At 43.0% G+C, this 21171-nt stretch overlaps 1 protein-coding gene across 1 annotated transcript in view; it reads right to left on the bottom strand.

The window, feature by feature from the left end:
* Nucleotides 1–20500, bottom strand: part of ERO1B (endoplasmic reticulum oxidoreductase 1 beta) — a 44147-nt gene extending 23647 nt beyond the window's left edge. The window contains exons 1-5 of the mRNA XM_087828937.1: nucleotides 20372–20500; nucleotides 12591–12710; nucleotides 6182–6265; nucleotides 3024–3065; nucleotides 1410–1492 (exon numbers count right to left, since the gene is read on the bottom strand). Of these exons, the coding sequence (XP_087685063.1) occupies nucleotides 1410–1492; nucleotides 3024–3065; nucleotides 6182–6265; nucleotides 12591–12710; nucleotides 20372–20470 (428 nt within the window). The 5' untranslated portion in view covers nucleotides 20471–20500. The remainder of the gene's footprint in view (nucleotides 1–1409; nucleotides 1493–3023; nucleotides 3066–6181; nucleotides 6266–12590; nucleotides 12711–20371) is intronic.
* Between the last annotated feature and the right edge of the window lie 671 nt (nucleotides 20501–21171).

Genomic DNA, 21171 nt, shown 5'->3' with positions numbered 1-21171 from the left:
GGACTCTAGGTCAATGCTCAACCACTGAGCCACGCTATCCAGTCTGGAGTTAAAAATTTTAACATTGTATTCTAGTAATTAAAAATAGATAACCTATGCCCTGGCTGGGTGGCTCAGTTGCCTGGAGCGTATTCCCACATACCAAAAATAGCTATCCTGAGGTCTCTTCTTTATTAATCAGATAGTGTCACAAATTCAGCTAGTGGTTACATGAAGGAATGGTTAAAACAAGGTACATGAAAAACAGGTATCAATATTAACTTCCACAGATACTACCTTTTAGTGTGCATCACACAACATTATCAAGAAAGCTCCAAGTAGCACAGTTTGTAAAAGTAAAAAATTTGAAACAAACTAAATGTCCATCAAGTAGGGGGAATAAATAAATAAAATGTGGTATATTTATATCATGAAAACTATTCATCAGTTGAAAAGTGAGACAAATCTCTGTTTAACATGGATAGATCTAGAAAGCAAAATGTGCAGTGTAAAAAGAAAGTTTCAGAATGTTAAATACATATAGGAAAAATAAAACTATGCACAAAACTATATACATATATGTAGTAAAAACAAAATATGGACTGGACACACACCAAATTCATGATAGTAGTTACCTTTAAGAAAGAAGGAAAGAAAACACGATTGAGGGCTAGAACATGGGGGATTTTAATATCTTTTATATTTCTCTTTTCTTAAAAAACAGTTTCAAGAGGTAGAAAATGTTAACATTTATTCACTGGAGTGGAGGATATGTGGGTATTTATTGTATTTCCCTTTCTAATTTTCTATACTGAAATGCTTCCTCAATAAATAAGATAAATAAAATTGCTAACTTTATTAAGTCTATAACAATTGTAGTACATAAATACAAATCTAAACAGACAGGAAAATTAAAAAGAATTTCTGTACTATTCCACTACATATGTTCAATCATTTTATGCTGCATAATCTGAGACTACTTACAGATTTTTATGTTGGCCCTCAAAAGCAAGTTTGTACTTAGAGCAAATGAGGAAAACTCAACAGAAAGAAAAATCTAGGAAATTTAATGGTTATGTAATAGTAACTTTTATCATTCAAAATGTAACATAAATTGAATTACTATTTATAAAAGACTGAGAGGTTCAAGTTCCTTTTCCCTTAATAATCAGGAAGAACAGACCCATAAACCCCACTAGCTGAGCAATCTTCTAAATGTTCACTTTTTAATAGGCACTCATGATGATTCAGAAATTTAAAAACAAATCAGCCGAGAAGCTGCAGCAAAGCTATCATGAAATTTACGGTAAAGAATAACCTCTTCCTTTTAAAAATTAGTTGCAACTTTTATGTTTTTAAATCACAAGAAAAACAGGAGATTTCTGATATAAATGATAGAATTTTTTTAATACTACTAAAACAAAACTTACCTTAATGTGCTGTTAATTGCTCCCAGTTTACTAGCTTGCTCACAATCTTCAAATTCTTTGGTATTGTTTGCCACTTTCAAGTACTGAAAGGAAGTTCATAATAAACTAGTTTTAGTGATAACCATCACCTCTCCTCCTTATTTCAGGCTCATCTGGCAGTGATGATATACACTAACTATAGATACGTCCTATTACTGAAATAGGTAAGAAATACAAATGAAATGAGTCACAAATTTCTACCTAATAATTAAGCAAAGGCAATAAAAACATAACAATCAGGAAGCTGCTGCTGATGTAAACAGAGAAAACCCTCTTGGGAATGTAATTTGACCACATTTATTAAGAGCTGTAAAAATGCGTAAACCCTTGAACCAGCAGTCCCACTACAGAAACCAAATCCAGAGCAACATTTAAAAGCAGAAACAAAAACAATGTACAACCACTTTCAAAAGTCATCTGGTACTATCTTGTGATGCTGAGATAGGCATCCCCCATGGCCCAGCAACCTTATTTCTACTTACAGACTCAGAGAAACTTACATGTGTGCACAATGGGACAAAAGACAAAGATGCTACGGCATCACTGTTTGTAATAGCAAAAAAACCAAAGGCAATTGAAATGTCCATCGATACAGCACATGATATAATCATACAACTGAATATTATGCAGCTGTTAAAATGAACTAAACTGACATGTATCAACAGAGACAAAATTTCAAAGGCTTAATACTCTGTAAAAATACAGACTAAAAAATGTTTTTAATTTTAAGAAGTACAAAAATATACTATTTAAATTTTTTAAAAATTTCATAGAAAAAAATCTATTTATACTGTGGGCACACGTACAATAAAACAAAGTATAAAAATGAAAAGTGTCACAGAAGGATACACATGGACTTCAGAAAGAGTCTAGCTCTGGGGAGGGAGAGGACACAGAACAGGGTTGGGAAGGAGTCCAGAAGGGATTCCAACTGTCTTTATACTGTTTGTCTGTCTACTTGAGATCTGAAACAAAAATAAATAAAAGGGTGAACGTGAACGAAAGACCGGACGAGGGAGAGCGCCAGAAGAAAATGGAGAAATGATGGTGCATCATAAGGAAGCAGAGGGGGAGGAGACGAGGACCTTCCCGTGTATGCGCAACAGTGGAAAACTGCAAGAGTACTGTTATCTAAAATCACGTGAGTGACGGCAAATTACGGCACGCTCAGAAGAGGAAAGGGTAATCTTTAATAAAGAAATATTTTCATTCCATTTAAAAGTACTAGGCTCCAAATATCTCGATACTTGTTTACTCTGACCAACCTAATCCTGAGTATGAGAGGCAGGCTGCTGAAACACTGCAAACGCGCGAGAAAACGCCTGCTGGGGAGGCCATCCTCACCGTAGAAACTCTAGATCTTATAGAGGTTCCAAAACAGAACTCTGCAATTTTAATTGTAATAATGTACAACCTCTCTGCATGCTGCAGGAATTAGGAATTAGGGAGGCAAAATGTACCCATTCCCAACCAGCCATGCTGCTGCTCTCTTCTGCAACCTCTGGCGAGCAGCTGGCGAGCAGTAAACGTCAGTTTCACCACGTAAAGCAGAAACACTCAGGAAGAGCAACTCACCTTATTCGATCTCCCAGCTTTAATTCCGACTGGAACTTTACTCTTAAAACAACAACAAAAAGTTTTAAAGCAATCTTCACTTTTTTGAGATTTCTTCACAAATTAACAATGCTATTTGCTCTAATAGAAAGCCTATTTTATTCTATGAGGAGAAAATATACATTCATTCAAATTCCATAATCATACTACCTCTTTAAGGTAAAAGGTAGAGTTACACCAATTTAGACCAGTAAATCATAGGATAGGAAACTGAATGACATACACGAAATCAGCTCTAATTTAAATGCTCAATGCAGTATTTAACAGTTTATATAATTTTTAGGTATATAAAATGAAATCATTTCTTCCATAAACTTTCTTACCACAGAAACAGAGCTTTAAAAATTTCAAAATTATTTGAAATATGTTATGTTCAATTTTAATTTCTGCTCTAAAGTGACATTTAAAGTTTAGGCAATTTTGGATTAATGTCGATGGCAAGAGTAAGTTCTTTGGCCCAAATGATTAACCTAGAGTTTATCAACGGAAGAACTGCATGTGGGTTCAACTTTTTTCCTCAGCTGAGGAGTAAAAGAGATGAGGTGCGCCATGCAATGGATGTTACTCGGCCGCAGGAAGGAAGTCCCGATACACGCTGCCACAATAGGATGAACCCCGAAGACGCTACGCTAGGCAAAGCAGCCAGTCACAAAAGACCACGTGCTGGAGGATTTTATTTACAGGAAACATCCGTAAGAAGCACAGAAACACAAAGTGGATTAGTGATTTCCAGCAGCAGGAGGGACGGGGAAATGGGAGTGGCAGCTAATGGGAAGGGGGTTCTTTTTGGGGTGGTGAAAACGTTTATAATTTAGACAATGGTAAAGGTTGCACAATTCTTTGAGTATACTAAAACCACAAAATCGTACATTTTAGAAAGCATGAATTTTATGGTACATGAATTATGTCTCAATAAAGTAGTTGTTAAAAAAATAAATAATAGCCCTGGCCTGTTTGGCTGAGTGGTTAGAGAGTCGCCCGTGGACTGAAGGGTCTTGGGTTCCATTCCCACTCAAGGGCACGTACCTCGGTCACAGGTTGGATCGCGGGCTCCGGGCAGGAGTGCATGCAGGAGGCAACCAATCCATGTGTCTTTTTTTTTAAGGCTGTTTTTTTAAATATGTCTTTATTGGTTTCAGAGAGAGGGAGAGAGAGATAGAAACATCAATGAAGAGAGAGTCATTGATCAGCTGCCTCCTGCACGCCCCCTGCTGGGGATTGAGCCTGCTACCCGGGCGTGTGCTCTGACTGGGAATCAAACCTCGATCTCCTGGATCCTAGGTTGATGCTCAACTGCTGAGCCATCCTGGCTGGGCCATGTGTCTTTCTCACATTGATGTTTCTGTTTCTCTCTCTCTCTCCCCTTCTCTCCTCCCTCCCTTCCACTCTATCTAAAAAGCAGTGGAAAAAATATCCTCAGGTGAGGATTAACAACAAAAAAACCCCAATAATATATTAATTAAAATAATAATTAGAGTTCATACTGACATAAGCATACTATTAAATAAATAAATAAATAAATAAATGGAAAACAAGAAAAATCTCTTGCTTACAGTAGAATACCAACTAATAAACGTAGAAAAAATGGAATCAGAAAATCACTATTTGGCCCAGCCAGGCATGGCTCAGCGGTTGAGCATCGAACTAGGATCCAGGCAATCGGGGTTCGATTCCTGGTCAGGGCACATGCCCGGGTTGTGGGCTTGATCAATGACTCTCTCATCATTGATGTTTCTATCTCTCTCTCTCTCCCTCTCCTTTCCTCTCTCTGAAATCAATAAAGATATATTTTAAAAAAAAAAAGAAAGAAAATCACTATTTGGCAAACATCACATAAATAATTATTTCAGGCAGGAATCATCAATGAATGCTAAAACTATAATGGTAAATGTAAGATGAAAAATGGGAAATTTTCAGTCTCAAAGATTTTTTTCCTATTTTACAGTGAAGAAATCTGGCAAATACCATCTTAACCAAGTGATGAAGATGACATCATGTGACTCCTACTATGACACCTTGAGGAGGACACAGGGACACAACATCACTTGTATGGTATACCCACCAAAAGTTCATGGCCCAAATCTAATAATTAGAAAACATGAGAAAAACCCACAATAAGGGTATCGTACAAACAACTGGTGATTGGAAGGGAAAGAGGCAGGGAGGGAAGAAGGAAGGGAGGGAAAATTCAGGACGTTGGAAGTAAAGAACCCCTGAGGGACTATCCAGGTTACAAGAAGACTGAGGAGACATGGTGACAAGTTCTCCAAATGCTTTAGGATAGGAAACTTTCCTTTTCTATAACGCACATTATTAAGTCAGTTGGCAATACATGATTAAGGCCTATAGATAAGACATCAGTGTTATATTAATGCTAATTTCCTAGTTTTGTTAATTATGTTGTGATTAGGTAAGATAATAATCTTGTTGTTAAGGAAATACACACTGAAATGTTTAGGCGTAAAGGATCATACTGGTAACTTATACCTACGTGGTTTAGAATACAATACTAATAAACATATACATATAGAGAGCAAAACACAGCAAATGAGATAAACACTAACATTTAGGGAACCTGAATAAAAAGTCTATGGGACTTGTTTGTACTATTGCAACTTTTCTGTAGGTCTGAAATTATTTCAAACTAAAAACTTAAAAAACGCACTATATTCTTAAAGGGAAATGAAGATAGTATCTTTTTCAAATGTTTCTCATTAGGAAGGACATTTGTTCAGATTTTTTTTTCATATTTTTAAGGAAAACAAACTAGACTGACTGGTAGGTAAGAAAAGCAAAAAGTGAAATGAAAATATATAGCTAATAACTTATTTCTGATGAAAAAGAATTAATTATGCCAGATGCCAAAAACCTAAATCGAAAATGTAACATTCCATCACTAACAGTGTGGCCTTTTTTCCTATTATAAGAAGACCAACCCAAGACCTAATTCCTGAAATTTTCTCACTTTATGCACTTTTTCATTCACACACTAGATTTGAAATTTAAGGTTTCAGTAGCATTTTCTTTGCCTATGAAACAAGACACAGATTCACGAAAGCGTGAAACAAGAGTCAGCCAGCTGTAGATCCTGTCCCAGCACAGGCCTCTGGTTGTATTACCTCTGGACAAGGCTCCACATGGCAGTCTTTTATGGAACAATGGCCATCTTCTGCCCAGAAAGGACACGGTCGCTTCAGATTAACCTTGAGGGAAAGAATGAATTAACATGAGCAAACGTGTCCCAGTTCACTGTCACCATGCTGGGCACCAGGGACACAGTGTGAGTGAGGAGCTTCCTGTCCCGAGGCTCCTGTACAGTTAAGGATTTAAATGACTGCCATTCTCCAGACACCCAGATGTAATATTACTTTTTAAAAATAAGTGATGCTATTAGTCCTCTGACACTTCAAAAAAGGAATAGAATCAAGTGCACAGCTCATCCTGAGAAGTGGAAACCATTTTCAGACTCCACACCTCAACATCTTCCAAGGTCTCCCAAGTGCCCATCACCTAACAAGTGTGCGTGAGCCCACACTATGTGTCCGTGCTGGGTGGGCTCTAGGGGAAAAGGCAGGTAAAGCACAACCTCCCCCCCCAACTCACCCTCGACTGGAAGGAACAAAAATTATATATTTGTATGTTTCTTTAGTAACAAACTGTGGTGAGTGCTACCAAGCAGAATGCAGACCTTTCTGATGGAAACGATGGGGCCAGAGGCTGGTGGCCTCGGAGGAGGTAATATTTAAGGACGGATGAATGACGGGGCAACAAACGTGTTTGGCTAAGGTGACAGAGCTCTGACACTGCTGAGAACTGAAAACAACGAATTCCCCGACTTTTGGTGGGGGAGGGGAGAATGGCAGGGAGGGAGGGACAGGTCGTGCAGGGCATTTTAACCATCGTAAAACCTCTGGAATGTCGTGTTCTAAACAGGACAGGAAGACAGTAACAGGACTTGCAGATGGATTGCTCAAGTCAAAGACCACAGTCTTTAAACTGTCGTTTCCTTCCTTTTCCATCCCCTTGGCACCCCTTCCGCTGCCACGGTTCAGTTCTCGCCTAGGCTACTGCACGTCCCTCTGCTTCCACTACCTTCCATCCTTACACAGCAGCCACAACTGTCTCTGAAACCGACATCATTCAGATGTCGATCCCCACTCAAAACCTTCCTGTGGATTTATTCCCAAAGCCTGCAGCCAGCTCACCAGGCCCTCTGCCACCTGGCCTCCCGTCCTGCCACATGCCTCCAGCCACACCAGCCTTTCTAGTGGGCACACACAGTGCTCCTTTCTGTCCCCGGGCCATTACAGAGGCCGTTCTTTGTTCCTCCAGGTCATCTATGGCTCACTCCCCTCACCTCTTCTGCTCTCCACTGGACAGTCAAAGGCACCTCAGACTTACTAACGTGCAAAGCTGGGCTCTTCCCTCTAGCAATTCCTGCCATCTCAGAAGTAGAACCTCCATTATCCTAGTGCCTCAAGCTAAAATCGTGGCATCATTCTTATTTCTTCTCTTTCTCACCCCACATACACCACCTCTGAAAATCGGGTTAGTTCAAAATCCAAGTTCCTACACTGGCTGAGAAGATTCTGTGTGGTCTGGTCCCTGCTCTCTGCCCTTGTTCACTCCCAAACACAGGAGGCACCCTATGGCCACCGGGCCTTTGCTCCTGCTGCTTCTTCTATTTGAAAGCTCTCTCTCCAGATACCAGATGGCTTGCTGTCTCACTCTCTTTAGGTCTTCAAATACCACCATCTCAGTTTGCTATTTTAAGTTGCTAAATCCCAGGCTAATTTTTTATGCAATAGATAAGGAACACACAGGGAAGGAGTGGGCTGTAAAAGACGCTGCAACCTGCTGCTCAGACCACCCGTCAGGATAAAGGGCTTCTGGATGTGTTGCAGGCAGAGAGCCACTTTGCCCAAGGAAGGCCACCCACCCCACCCAATGACTGGTGTGGCGACATAAAGGCCTGGACCCTCCCTCAAGTGGGGACAGCTCTGTCCCCACCATCTTAAGAGCTCTCCTAGGGGGTCACCGAGGTCTCCACTGAAGCTGCGTCCCAGCCTTCCTTCTCCCTCTCCCCACCTTGACTTCCTTCCTCCCTTTTCCTCCTCTAACTCATCAGTTCCAAGAGCAGTCCCTAATTTGCCTCTCACACACTAATCACTGTCTCAGAACTGGCTTCCTAGGGGACGTAACCTGTGACAACTTGTCCAGCTCCAGAAAAAAAATATTGGTACTTTTAATAGGATCCCATTAAATTTATATATTAACTTGGGGGAAAATTACCATCTTCATGCCACAGAAGACACCTGTCCATTGGTCAAGATTATTTTTGTGTCTTTGAGGAGTGCTCTGGAGCTTTCTTACTTCAGGTTTTGCACATTTCTTCATGCATTTATTCCTATATATTTTATTTTTATTTGTTGCTAATGTAAATGGGTCTTCCTCTTCTATTAGACTTTCTAACTTGTTACTGTTTGTAATTATGAAGATACTGATTTTTGTTTATTAAGTATATAGCCTGCTATGCATTTTTTATCATTTGTGTTCATTTTATTATTTCCTCTGAGTTTTCCAGGTATACTTTTGTCCTTTACAAGTGAGGCAGTTTTACTTAATTCTTTGAAAATGTTTGTCTCTAGTTGTTTTTTCTCATTTGACTTACTGGCTAATCCCGCCAATAGTTCAGAGAGTGGGTGCCTTCTTCCTGGCTCTTGGCCTAAGTGAGAATTCCGTTAGTGTCTCCCCAGAAGTAGGACGCTGCCAGTGCTAATGTTGGGACTGAAACGATCATGGTAAGGAAGTACCCATCATTCTTATTCTATCGAATTTTCTAAACATCAGGAATGTGTGTTGAAAATCTAAAAGATCATCTTGGAACAAAATCCACTTGGTCATGATACAGTTTTTGGTAATATGCTCAAAATGTAGGCATGATGTTTGATTTTACTTCTACCCTCACATTCAACCATAAACAAAGCCTGTTGGTGTTACCTTCTACATACGACACCGAGGGATCATCCTTCCCCTCTTCCAACTCTACTACCCTAGGCCAAGCCCATACCCTTTCACCTGGACAGCCTCCTAAATGGTTTCTATTTCCCGTCTCACACCGTTCGGTCTCCTGTGTACAAATCTCTCCAGTAGCTCCTATCGCATCTACAATAAATCCCAGCATTCTCATGTGTTTAGCAGGGCCCCCCAACTTTTTCTTCTGGCCCCATCTTCCCCTCCAGCTCTCCCTCTCTCTCCGTCTACGCAGACCGCCTTCCTCCTCAAGCTCTCTTCCTGCCGGCAGCTCTGGGCCCCTTCCCGGGAGTGCTCTCCCCCAGGCACTGGGGCTTGTTACTCTTGCACATTAGAAAGGTCTCTGCTCAAATGGCCCAGCGTGAATACCTTCCCTTCCTGCCTACCTCTTTTCAATGGGGCCACGATGTTCCCCAGCCCCATTCCTCTATCTCCCACTTTGCTTTATTTTTCCCCATGGCCACTTATCTTACAACCATAGGCAATTACATTTAATTGTTTACTTGTTTATTGTCTGTCTCTCTTTTCAGAATAAAAGCTCCATGAGGTCAAGGTCATTGTCTTGTTCAGCACTGTATCCATGGCACCTAGAATACAGCCTGCTACTAACTAATCATTCATAAATACTGGGTGACTAAAGAAATGGAATGGATAGTACAAGAGAGAAATTATAACTGCCAGCTCCAGCAGCCAGCCAACCAGTTGACAGAGGCATACTGTTACTTCTGCCTATAATTCCTAACTGCATAAATATGAAGACGTGTTGAAAATTAATCTCTTAGCTTTCCTTTTCTGCCACTATGATATATAGAGTATACTGGTTACATTTCCTTTTTGTTTAATTCATAGGTTGACAGAACTAGGAGTAGATATCAGCCAAATATCCTAGACCTGGAGCTAAATACATTAACCAGATCACTGCATTCCTGTCCCTGGGGAGAGGATATGGATATATTCTGGTTACAGAGGGAGGAATTTCACTATATTGTTAGGAACATTTTTAAAATTTCATGCATCAGGATAAACTGTATGTTGGCTAGCCAAGGACCACGTTGTAAATTTTGCCTGTACAACTTTCATTTTCCCTTTTTCTGTAACATCCTCTAATTTCCCTTTGAGAAACAATGACTTCCTTTATGTCTGTGCAAATAGCACTGTTAACCAAAGTGTCTTTCCTTCTTTTGATCAGGAGGTCATGACCCTACCTAGACCAATTAGGCTCTTTCTCCCAGGAATCTGACTCTTATATGAAGTGTTGCAAAAATATGGGGAAATGGTGAATTTGATCCAAAATTCTGGGGGTACCACAAAGAAAATGGTCCTTAGCTCCTGCTCTAGTTTCTATCGTTTCTGAAGTGTGCTGCTTCAGCTTATTTTTCAATGGTGTCGCTGCCCCACACCTTTTCTTAATAAACTTCTACCTAACCACTCAAACCACTGTTTCTTCATTTGTAAAAATGTGGCTAACACTGGCCTGACGGTGGCCAGTATAAATAATAAATGAGATATTCATTCACTTATTAAAATGTATATATTTTAAAAAACATATCTTTATTGATTTCAAGGGGTGAGGGAGAGAGAGAGATAGAAACATCAATGATGAGAGAACTGTCCTTGATCGGCTGCCTCCTACATGCTTCCGACAGGGAATCAAACCGCAATCTCCTGGATCCTAGGTCAATGTTCAACCACTGAGCCATGTCCGCCTGGGCCACTTACTAAAATATTTGAGTGCATACTATTGACCAGGCCTGTGAGGATATGGAAATAGAAGCTACAACCCCAAAAGTGAGGGGTGAAAGAGCAAGGGCCATGACAGACTGCACGGAGATGTGACCTGGACGTTCAATGAAGGGATGACCTCTGACAAAAGGGACGTTTCCTCCACTGCACTGGACTGAACCACACGACACTGGCAATATTCAACCTTTTTGACCCATAACAGCAACTATTTCATATGGTTAAACCTGGTAGTAGAAAGGAAATAGGAGAAAGCAGCTACAAATGCAGACAGGTTTATGATTTAAGGTGAGAATTAGAAGAAGCTATTTTAACCCAGCTTATTTGTATGTAAAATGCCTAGAATACTAGACACTTGATAGTTTCTTTGGCATAGATTACTCTTTGAAATGTTTGTGGAATCTGCATTCCTAAAGAATTTTGTAAAGAGAAACATTCACCTTTTTTGGGTATTCTTGGTGCTGTGGTGGTCAGGGGGGAGTGCTAATCTTTAATTCTCCAACTTATCTTTCTGCACAACTTAAACCTGCCAAAATACTGGATTTTTTAAATCCTCAAAAATATTTAAAGAACTAGGAGAGCCTATTCAGAATCAGGATAAAAGAGAAAGCCATGCTCAATTTTTAAAATAAACTAAAAATAAAATCAAAGAATTTATAAACCCAATTGAACATTGAGAACAAGAGCAGAGACAAGGCACAGGAGTGGCTTTAAAAATGCTGTTCTATAATTTAAAACGCTGTTTCTTTAAATGCTGCCTTTAAACTACCACTGGTTGCTCTGGAAAGGTCTGGATAGACTTGTTAGATTTAAGAACCGATCCTGCAGGATTACTGGGGATGGTGTTCTGCCTGTATCCTCAGCCTGGTCAGCACCGTCCCAGGGTGAATGTCTAGTACTGTGGTACTTTACATGGCGAACCACGCTGGCACATGACACTGTCATCAGCTCAGATCAGCTTAAAGCCTGGGCAGGTGTGTCTGGATGGCAGAACCTAAGTTACAAGACAGGATGACAAAATAAGTCCTTGGCATTTTCAGCTTCTGTGGAGGGAGGAGTCTCTGCCTCAAACCGAAAGTGAAAGATGAAGAATTCTCCAAACACAGGAAGAGGGTTCAGATTCTTAGTGTTTAAATGACTAACAGATTTTCAGCCCTGACCAGTGTAGCTCAGTTGGTTGGGTGTCGTCCTGTGCCCTGAAAGATTGCAGGTTTGATTCCTGGTCAGGGCACATGCTGGGGTTTCAGGCTCAATCCCTGGTAGGGGGCATGCAGGAGGCAGCCCATTGATGTTTTGCTCTCACATCGATGTTTCTCTCTCTCTCTCCCCCTCTAAAAATCTTTATTAAAAAAAAAGCCTAATAGGTTTTCAGTATAATACTTAATACATTCCAATGACAAAAGATATACACAGGGTACTGAGACGAGTAAAAAATGGGCTTCCAAATAGGTGATAAAAGTCGCACCTGTAGACAGTTATATAAAAATCTTTGGTACCCCTCTGGCCGGTAACGCTCAGTGGTTAGAGCATGGGCCCTGTGCACTGAAGGGTCTCAGGTTCAATTCCGTCAAGGGCACGTACCTGGGTTACAGGTTTGTTCCCTGGCAGGGGGCTCAAGTGCGAAGCAACCAATATGTGTGTCTCTCTCACATCAGTGTTTCTCTCTCTCTCCTGCCCTCTGTTACATTCTCTCTAAAAAAGAAAAAGAAAAAATCAATGAAAAAAATCCAACAGAATACATAATTATAACCATACCTTGTAATAACGGAAGTAGTCTCGCTCTTGCAGTTTCTTAATTTTGGGGAAGATCTTGAAGGTGTTAAAGTTATCGATGCTATCAATATCACACAAACAATCATCCAGGACTCCGATGACCTAGAAAAAAAAAAGTATATATAAAATTTAAAATAAGTAAATGATGTTTGAACCTTAACAAATCTGTACTATTACATAAAAATATAATTTATACAATTAGCTAGTATTTGCTAATTAAGATACATAACAAAGTAGTCCCTTTTTACTATGGTCAAGTCAATAAAAAACAACAGAAGAATTAGCTATACCAATTCTAAAGAATTAAACAACTAAACGTTGTTTAGTGGTCAAAAAGAAGGATATTGAATGCTCTTTCCCATGCATCAACACACACCGAATCCAAGCAGTTGCCCTGGCGGCAGGCTCAGTTGGCTGGAGCTTTGTCCCATTCACCAAAAGGTTGCGGGTTTGATCCTCGGTCAGGGCTCGTACAGGAGGAAATCGAGGGATGCTTCTCTCTCATATCCATGTTCCTCCCTCCCTCTCTCTCTCTAAAAACCAATGAAAACACGTCCTCAGGGGAGGATAAAAGTCCACGCAGTTGCTGGGCTGCTAAAGCAGTTTCTTCCGAGGCTGACCTAGAAGTCACCGACTGAAATAATGTGGCCACAGGAGCTCTCCCTCAGACTGCCATTTGTGGGCAGGTGACAGGCATGGTGCTGAGGGCAGCGCACATGCTACCACATCCTCTAAATGCTCAATGAAATAGGTATTAGCTCCACTTTACATACAAGGAAATTAAGGCTTAGCAAGGTTAAAATAATTTTCCAAAGTAGGAATGAGACTTAGTCACAAGTCTGTCGCACTTTAAAGCACATGCTCTTATTCACTAAAGTATATGTTAACTGAAGAAAAACTGGTATTTACAAAGTGAGTACAAAATCCCATATAACATTCAGCTGAATTTTAAAGTGGGACTCACTGACATGCACAGCTTGGACAAAGCTTCAGGGAATTATGCTGAGTGAAAAGCACTAATCCCCCAAAAAGTTCCATACTATGTGGTTTCATTTTTGAAATGTCAAATTTGTGGAAAGGGAGCACAGATAACTGGTGGCAGGGCTTAGGGACTGGAGCCGGGGAGGGAGCTGGAGTGGAGACCCGCAGGAGGGAGGTGTGGCTATAAAAGGGCAATAGGAAGGATCCCTGTGGTGACGCTGCTCATCGCTCATCGCCTGGGCTGTGGTGGATAAACAAACCCACACATGTGATGAAAGGGATGGAACTCACACATCATTCACCAATGCATGACACAATGCGACACACAGAACGGGAGTCTGAATAAGAGCCGTAGACGGTGTCAATGCCCTGGTTATACTATTATTTTGTATGTTTACAAAATGTTACCATCGGGAAAAATTGGATAAAGGGTACCTGGCACTTCTCTGTACTATTTCTTAAAACTGCATGGAACCTGCACTTATCTCAATTACACTTGAAATGTAAAAACAAAATGTGACTCAGCCTGTTACAGGTTACTCAGGTGACCCAATACAAGGAATACGCAAAGAATGACCAGAAAATGGAAACCAGTCCTCCCCAGTGGTTTCTTTCTCATGCTTTCCCCCCAGGGAGTAAATATGTGTCCCCAAACTTGTGACAGAGTGTCAGAACAGTAGTTGTTATCAAGAATTTGGCCCTGGAATTCTACGTGCTTTGCTAAGATCCTGTGGCCAGCTCTACCGAATTTCATTCCACTGCTCTAGCCAACTACCTAGAAAACTTCAATTCCAGCCCCCTAATAGGACAAAAAAATACAAACCAAAACACTTTCTAGGTTTTAAAAACATTTTATCCAGCAATTGTGCCTTCTTGTGACTTTTTCTTAAACTGTTGCCTTTTAGTTAGTAAATTACCATATTTTGTTTTATTTAAAAATATTTTAATTATGGTAGGGACTGGGGTAAGATATACAAAATTACCATGTACATATTTCTAACTTAAAAACTACTACTAAGACAAAAACCTATGTATCACCAGACTTTAAAATTTCCCCCTTAATTACAGTCATCTCCCTCCCTTGGGGGTAAAAAGTATTATTTTTGTTAATTTATTTATTTTCTTTGTAATTTCATCATATATGATATATCCCTAAACAATATACTTCGAGGTTTATTTTTCTGTTTTTGAACTTCCACTTGAAAGGAATCTGATGTGTGGATTCTTCTGCAGTGTGCTTCTTTGCTAACATTTTATTTTCACATCTATCCAAGATGATGATTTTTATAGTAGAGCATTCATTTTCCCTGCTGTATTATATAAAAATATCAGTTTCTTTCTTTTATTGTTGATCCCTATGCTAGGCAGAAAAATGGCCCCCAAAGATGCCCATGCCCTAACTCCTGAAACCTGTGAATTTACCATTTTACATGGCAAAAGAGATTTTTGCAGATGTGATTAAGTCAAAGATGGTAATATTATACTGAATTTTTTTCATTTTAAAATTATTTTTATTTTTCAATTACAGTTGACATGATATTAGCTTCAGGTGTACACCCCAGTGATTAGACATTACATAACTTACTAAGTGATCACCCTGATAAATCTCCCACCATCTGACACCATGCAGTTACTAGAATATTACTATGTTCCCTGTGCTGTACTTTACATCCTCATGACTATTTGGTAACAACCAATTTGTGCTTCCTAATCCCTTCACCTTTTTCACCCAGCCCCCAACCCTCTCCCATCTGACAATCGTCAAAATATTCTCAGTATCTATGAGTGTGTCTCTATTCTGCTTGTTCCTTTGTTTTTTAGATTTAATTGATAGATATGTATTTATTGCCATTTTATTGTTCACATTTTTTATCTTTTTTTCATCTTCTTAAAGAAGACCCTTTAACGTTTCATATAATACTGGCTCTGAATGATGGTTGTTCTGTAGCTGAGCTGTCGTTTTGATGTGACTCTGGGAGGAGGTGAGTACCGCATTTACCTACCCTGCCATCTGGCCCGGGAGTCCCTATCCTGAATTGTTAAGAGACGAAGTTTAAGAGTCATACAGAACGATGCTACACTGCTGGCTTTGAAGATGGAGAGAGGCCACAAGCCAAGGAGTACAGTGCCTCGAGGAGCTTGGAAAAGGCAAGGAGGGAGCCTCCAGAAGGAATGCCCCCTTGCTGACCCTTGATTTTAACCCTGTAAGACCCATTTTCAGAATTCTGGCCTAGAGAACTATAAGATAATAAGCTTATGTTGTTTGAATCCACTAAATTTGTGGTTATTTGTTACGGCATCAATAAAAAACTAATATAATCTACATTTAGGTTGTTTCCAGATTTAGCAAAAGATCAATGCTATGCACACATTTTTGTGCATATCTCCCTATAGATATGTGAGAGTTTCTCCAGACTATATGCTTATGAATGGAATTACTATAGGTTCAGTTTTACTAGAGAATGGCAGGTGTATTTCCAAAGTAGTTGTACCAATTCACAATCCTACCAACAGTGGATGGGAATTACCATTGAGTCATATCCTCACCGATACTTGTTATTAACCTAGGCTTTATTTTTTTTGCCAATCTAGTAAAAATGAAAGGGTATCTGCTATTTTTATTGCACCAATGAGGTACAATGTTCTTATGCTTTATAAGACGTTTGTATTTCTTCTTGTGTGAAGTGTCTGTTCATGTCTTTTATTGGGTTCTTTTTCATGTTAACACGCAGGACGCAGGACTACTTTTTCTCTGTTCTATCCTGTCCTTCTGGAACTCCAATCAGACATGTCAAGCCTTCTCTTTCTATTCTCCATGTTTCTTAAATTCTTGAATATTTACTATCCGATATCTCTGGGCTTCATTCTGAATAATTTATTTTACAGTCATTTATTTATTCATTCAACATATTTACTAGAGGCCTGACATAAGGCTTGCACTGTTCTAAGTGCTGGAAATACAGAATTAGAAGAAAGGTGGGGGGGGTGGGACAAAGTCTCTGCCCTCCAGGACCATACAGTCTCATAAAAGGAGAGAGAAAACCATGAATGAGCAAAGTACAGAGTCTGGCAGGTGATAAACGAGTGACATAGAAGAAAACCAGAAAATGGACCAGGTTTCACACAACTGGGGCTGCTACCATTTGCAGGGGTATTAAGGAAGGGCTCATGGCGTCTGGCAGGACATGAAGGTGAGAAGAAGGCAAGTCGTCCTTTTCCTGTGGGCAGGGGACACGTTCCCCACACTGGGAGCACTAAACTTGAAGGCCCCGTGGCAGTAAGCCGGCACCATGTTTTTGAGGAACAAAGAGGAGGTCTATGGCCCTGGCCGGTCTGGCTCAGTGGTTAGAGAGTTGGCCAGTGGACTGGAGGGTCTTGGGTTCAATTCTGGTCAAGCGCATGTACCTGGGTTGCTGGCTTCTCCCCAGCCCGAGTCAGGGCATGCGCAGGAGGCAACCAATGGATGTGTCTCTGTCATATCGATGTTTCTCGCCCCGCCACTCTCTCTAAAAAATGAATGGAAAGAATATCCTCAGGTGAGGATTAAGATTATATATATGTAATTCTAAAATTTATAATTAATTATAAATATATAAATTATGTATTTACATATATAATTATATATATAAATAAATACAAGGAAAACTACTTCGTATGTAAAAAAGAATTAGGAGACCATTACAAGATTTTGGCTTTTCCTGAGTCCAGTGTTTTCTCACACCAACCAACTCTCCAACACTAACTGCGTGGGCAGTTCAACTCCGCTATTATCTGGAGTTCGAGCAGACCCCAGATTAAGGGCTCAGTCACACAGGACTTCCCCCACTACAAAGGCCAGTCTCAAGCCCCAGGCCACCTGCACTTGAGGACCATAAACCAGGGTTTCCCATGACTCCTCAGTTTGATAATTTGCTAGAATGGCCTACAGAACTCAGGAAAACACTTTACAATGTTTACTGGTTTATTGTAAAGAATACAACTCAGGAACAGCCAAGTGGAAGAGATGAACAGGGCCAGGTACTGGGAGGTGCGAGGCAGAGCTTCCTTGTCTTAGAGCCACCCCCCCCCCCCAAGTCTGTATTCACCAACCTGGAAGCTCATGAAACCTCATGGTTTTAAGAGCTTCTACAGAGCTCCGTCTCCAGCACCCCCTCCCCATCCTGGAGGTCAGGAACAGGGCTAACCACTCCAGTCTTCTAATCATTTGGTCTTTCCAGTGACAAGTCCCATCTTAAGGCTACCTAGGGGTTCCCCACCTGTCACAATATTAGCATTAACTGACTGAGACGGGCTTATTATGAATAACAAAAGGCATTCCTAATACTCAGGAAACCTCAACGGTTGCAGGAGCTCTGCGCCAGGAACAAGTGACAAGGACCTAACATGTTGTAAAATCCCACACTGAGTGAGATGGGAAGCCCCTGGAGAGTTTAAGTGGACAGTAAAAGGAACATGAAGTAGAAGGTGAAGTGGAGGGTTTTGCTTTTATTTTGCATCATTAGGGAAGGTAACAGTTCAGATAAGTGGGCATGTCTGATAAGGTGACGCTTCAGCAGAAACCTAAGTGAGCAGGTGAGCCACAAGTGAGCTACATGAGAAGAGTGTGCGAGGCACCCAGGCCTCAAGGCAGGAACACACTTGCCATGTTTGAGGAACAGAAAGGTCAGCGTGGCTGCAGTATGTTTAGGGGGAAAAGACTGGGACGAGCGGATTTGAGCCCAAGCTTCAGGGTGAGGCCGCCTTTTAGTTTCCTCTCCCTGGGCAGACAGGGCTTTGTGTCTTGTCCATTCCACCCCATGCAGCTGTTAAAGCAGAAGCTCAAGGTCTTTGGGGTTTGGGAAAATCCCCAGAGTAATGGACTAAAACAGCACTGTTTGTTTGAGTCCCAAGGTTAGGCTTTCCTTTGGCAAGGGGGGGGGCACTCTGTGTATTTCTGGGTTTCATGCCACTTCAGACCTGCATATAGAAAGATTTTAAAATATATCTGACTGAAACTACTTCTTTACAGGAAAACTAACTTGTTATATCACTAGTAATTTTATGCTTTTATTACAAGGAGATATATTCAATATATTCATCTCAGTGATTTCTTGTGAATAGAAGTATTTTTCAAAAAAAATCTACTCTTTCCTTTATGCTTTACTGTTTTGCTTCCAATTTAGTATATGAAAGAGAAATGAAAGAACTGTCTTAGTTTCCCTTTTTCATTTTCCTGGGTCTTCCTGCGCTTTATTTCTATACGACAAAGAAGCAAGCACATTGGGATGCACTGTTCAGATCAGAAAGAGGCCCGCTGGGGCTCCGCTTCACCCTGCGCGCAGACTTAAGTGTGATATTAGTCATGTGAGCTCTTTGAACTTCAGTTACTTCAAGAGCCCCATTTCTGAAATGTATCAAATAAAATGAAAGTATATGGAAACTTGTTACAGATTAAAGTACTATCTAAAATATGATCAAACGCTATATTAGAAAGTACCACTGGAAACAAAACCAAACGTATTCACTTTTGAGGATCGTTTGGCACAGTGCCACTTAGAATATGCACAGATCTTTAATGTCACTGGGTGAATGAAATCAAAGAAAATTACATGTTCACTTGGGTATAATAAAATTGTAAGGGCAGAGCAATTATGAAGCATTAATACACATAATTAGTGGTAGGGGAAGAAACCAAGAGAAAGAGAGAGAGAAAATGAGAAAATCTCATGTTAGAAAAATATCTAAATGTAAATTCTACTCAAAAACAAGCATCCAACTAGTAACCAGAAAGCAATTTTGCCAAAGTTTGCTTTTCATAACTCTGGTAGGTGTGCCCAAGTTCCCCCATCTCTATTTCAGGGTTTTCCAAGCGGGGTTGAACACGCGATGGGAAGGGTAACAGTGCCAGCTACCTGCAGGGCTGCTGGGCCACATCCAGGGCCACTCAATCAGGACATCTGGCAGTGGGGCCACAGAATCTGCACTTCCAACAGGCCCCCCAAAACCAAGTTTCTCCTTTTTATTTTTATCAAAACATTCACTAAAAAATATTCGAACATGGCCAGGAACAGAACACTTAGCATTCTGGGATTCAGTGCACAGCCCCGTAAGGCCCTGAAAAACGTGTCTGAACCGAGTCAGGAAAACGGGCTTGCACGGCTACACTCGCAGTGCCTCGAGTTTTTCTTAGCAAGGAGCATTAACTGCTCAAATCATCCCTCCCCCGGCTCCGGCCGCCCGAGGCACCCTGATCCTCGGGCAGCTCTGCCACTTCGCGGCAGGTGCGCCCAGCAGCCCTTGGCAGCAGCCGGTCCAAATCCGACCGGTAACCGAAGCGAGCGCGCCTCTCCGGGGCGGAGACGGGGTCGCCAGCCCCGCGACTGCCAGCGGCTGAGGACGCGGGTCTGCCCTGGCTTCCGACCCGCACGCGGCTGCACCAGGACGCCGCCGGGGGCGGCGCGGCGGGCGAGACAGCGGTCCCGCGCGGGGACGCCGGGGACCCTCCGGTCCGAAAGTTCGGGAAGTGAGGTCGCGTCCGCGCCGGCGCCCGGCTCCCCAGGCCGCGGGTCCGCCTCCAGCCCCAGCCCCCCGCGTTCCTGGGCCCGTTCCCGGCCAACCGCGGGGCCGTTTTCGCGGCCGCCCTCCCGGCGGCTCCACAGATCCTCTGGGAACCGCCGCCTCCGGGCCCGCACCTTCTTCCTCTTTCCCCGCCGCCACCCGAGTGTCGCCGCCCCGCGCTTCCTGGACGCGTCGGGTCGCCCGCCGCCCTCAGGCCGCCCGGCCTCCCGCCACCGCCGGCTCACCTGGGCCTCGACGACGCCCCGGAGGAGGCTCAGGGTGACCAGCAGCCGCGCCGCGGCCACCCCCTGCCCCGCGCCGGCCCGCCGGGCCCCCGGGTTCATGCTGCCCGCTCCTCGCACCGCGGCCGGCGGGGCCCCTCCGGGCGGGGGAACCGTGGGCGGCCCGGGCGACGACCCCCGGGGGCTGCTGCCAGCGGCGGCGAGAGTCCAGGGTCAGAGGTCCTCGCGCGCCGCAGCTGTGAGCGAGGCGGCGAGCCCGGCGCCCCCACCACATCCCCGGCGGCCCCGCCCCCGCCAGGCCCCGCCCCGCGCCGGCCCCGCCCCCGCGCCGGCCACGCCCCGAGCGCGGGGCCTTGTGGGAACTGTGGTCCCGCGCGGAAGGCAGGGCCGCGGCGAGCGAGGCGGGACCTGCGGCGGCCCAGGCCGCTCCGCCCCGCCCCCCCGCACCGCCCCCCGGCCCCGCGGCCAATGAGAAGGGACCACGAGGGCCCCAAAACACGAGCGGCGCGGGCGGGGCTTAGAGGGGCGCCCCTCCCCCCGCGGTCGTCCTGGAAACGCGGCCGGGCCTCCTGTGTCGTGGTCCCCGACCGCCGGCGCTCGCGAGTCACCTCGGAACCGGGGCGCTTTGTTATTTATTCACGCATTCCCCGGGGAGCGCGCGAGGCCGGCTCACCTTGTCCGAGATTTCCCGGGAGGACGGCGGCGGGCGGGGAGAGGACGCCTGAGGGAGGCACCGCCCCGCGGGCTCGGGACGGACGTGGGAGTGGGGAGGACCGCACGTGGCGCGGCCAACGCCCCGGCCC

The sequence above is a fragment of the Miniopterus natalensis genome, chromosome 21, assembly GCF_054644295.1.
Source record: "Miniopterus natalensis isolate mMinNat1 chromosome 21, mMinNat1.hap1, whole genome shotgun sequence".
NCBI classification, from domain to species: Eukaryota; Metazoa; Chordata; class Mammalia; order Chiroptera; family Miniopteridae; genus Miniopterus; species Miniopterus natalensis.
This window is presented reverse-complemented; position numbering and strand designations above follow the sequence as displayed.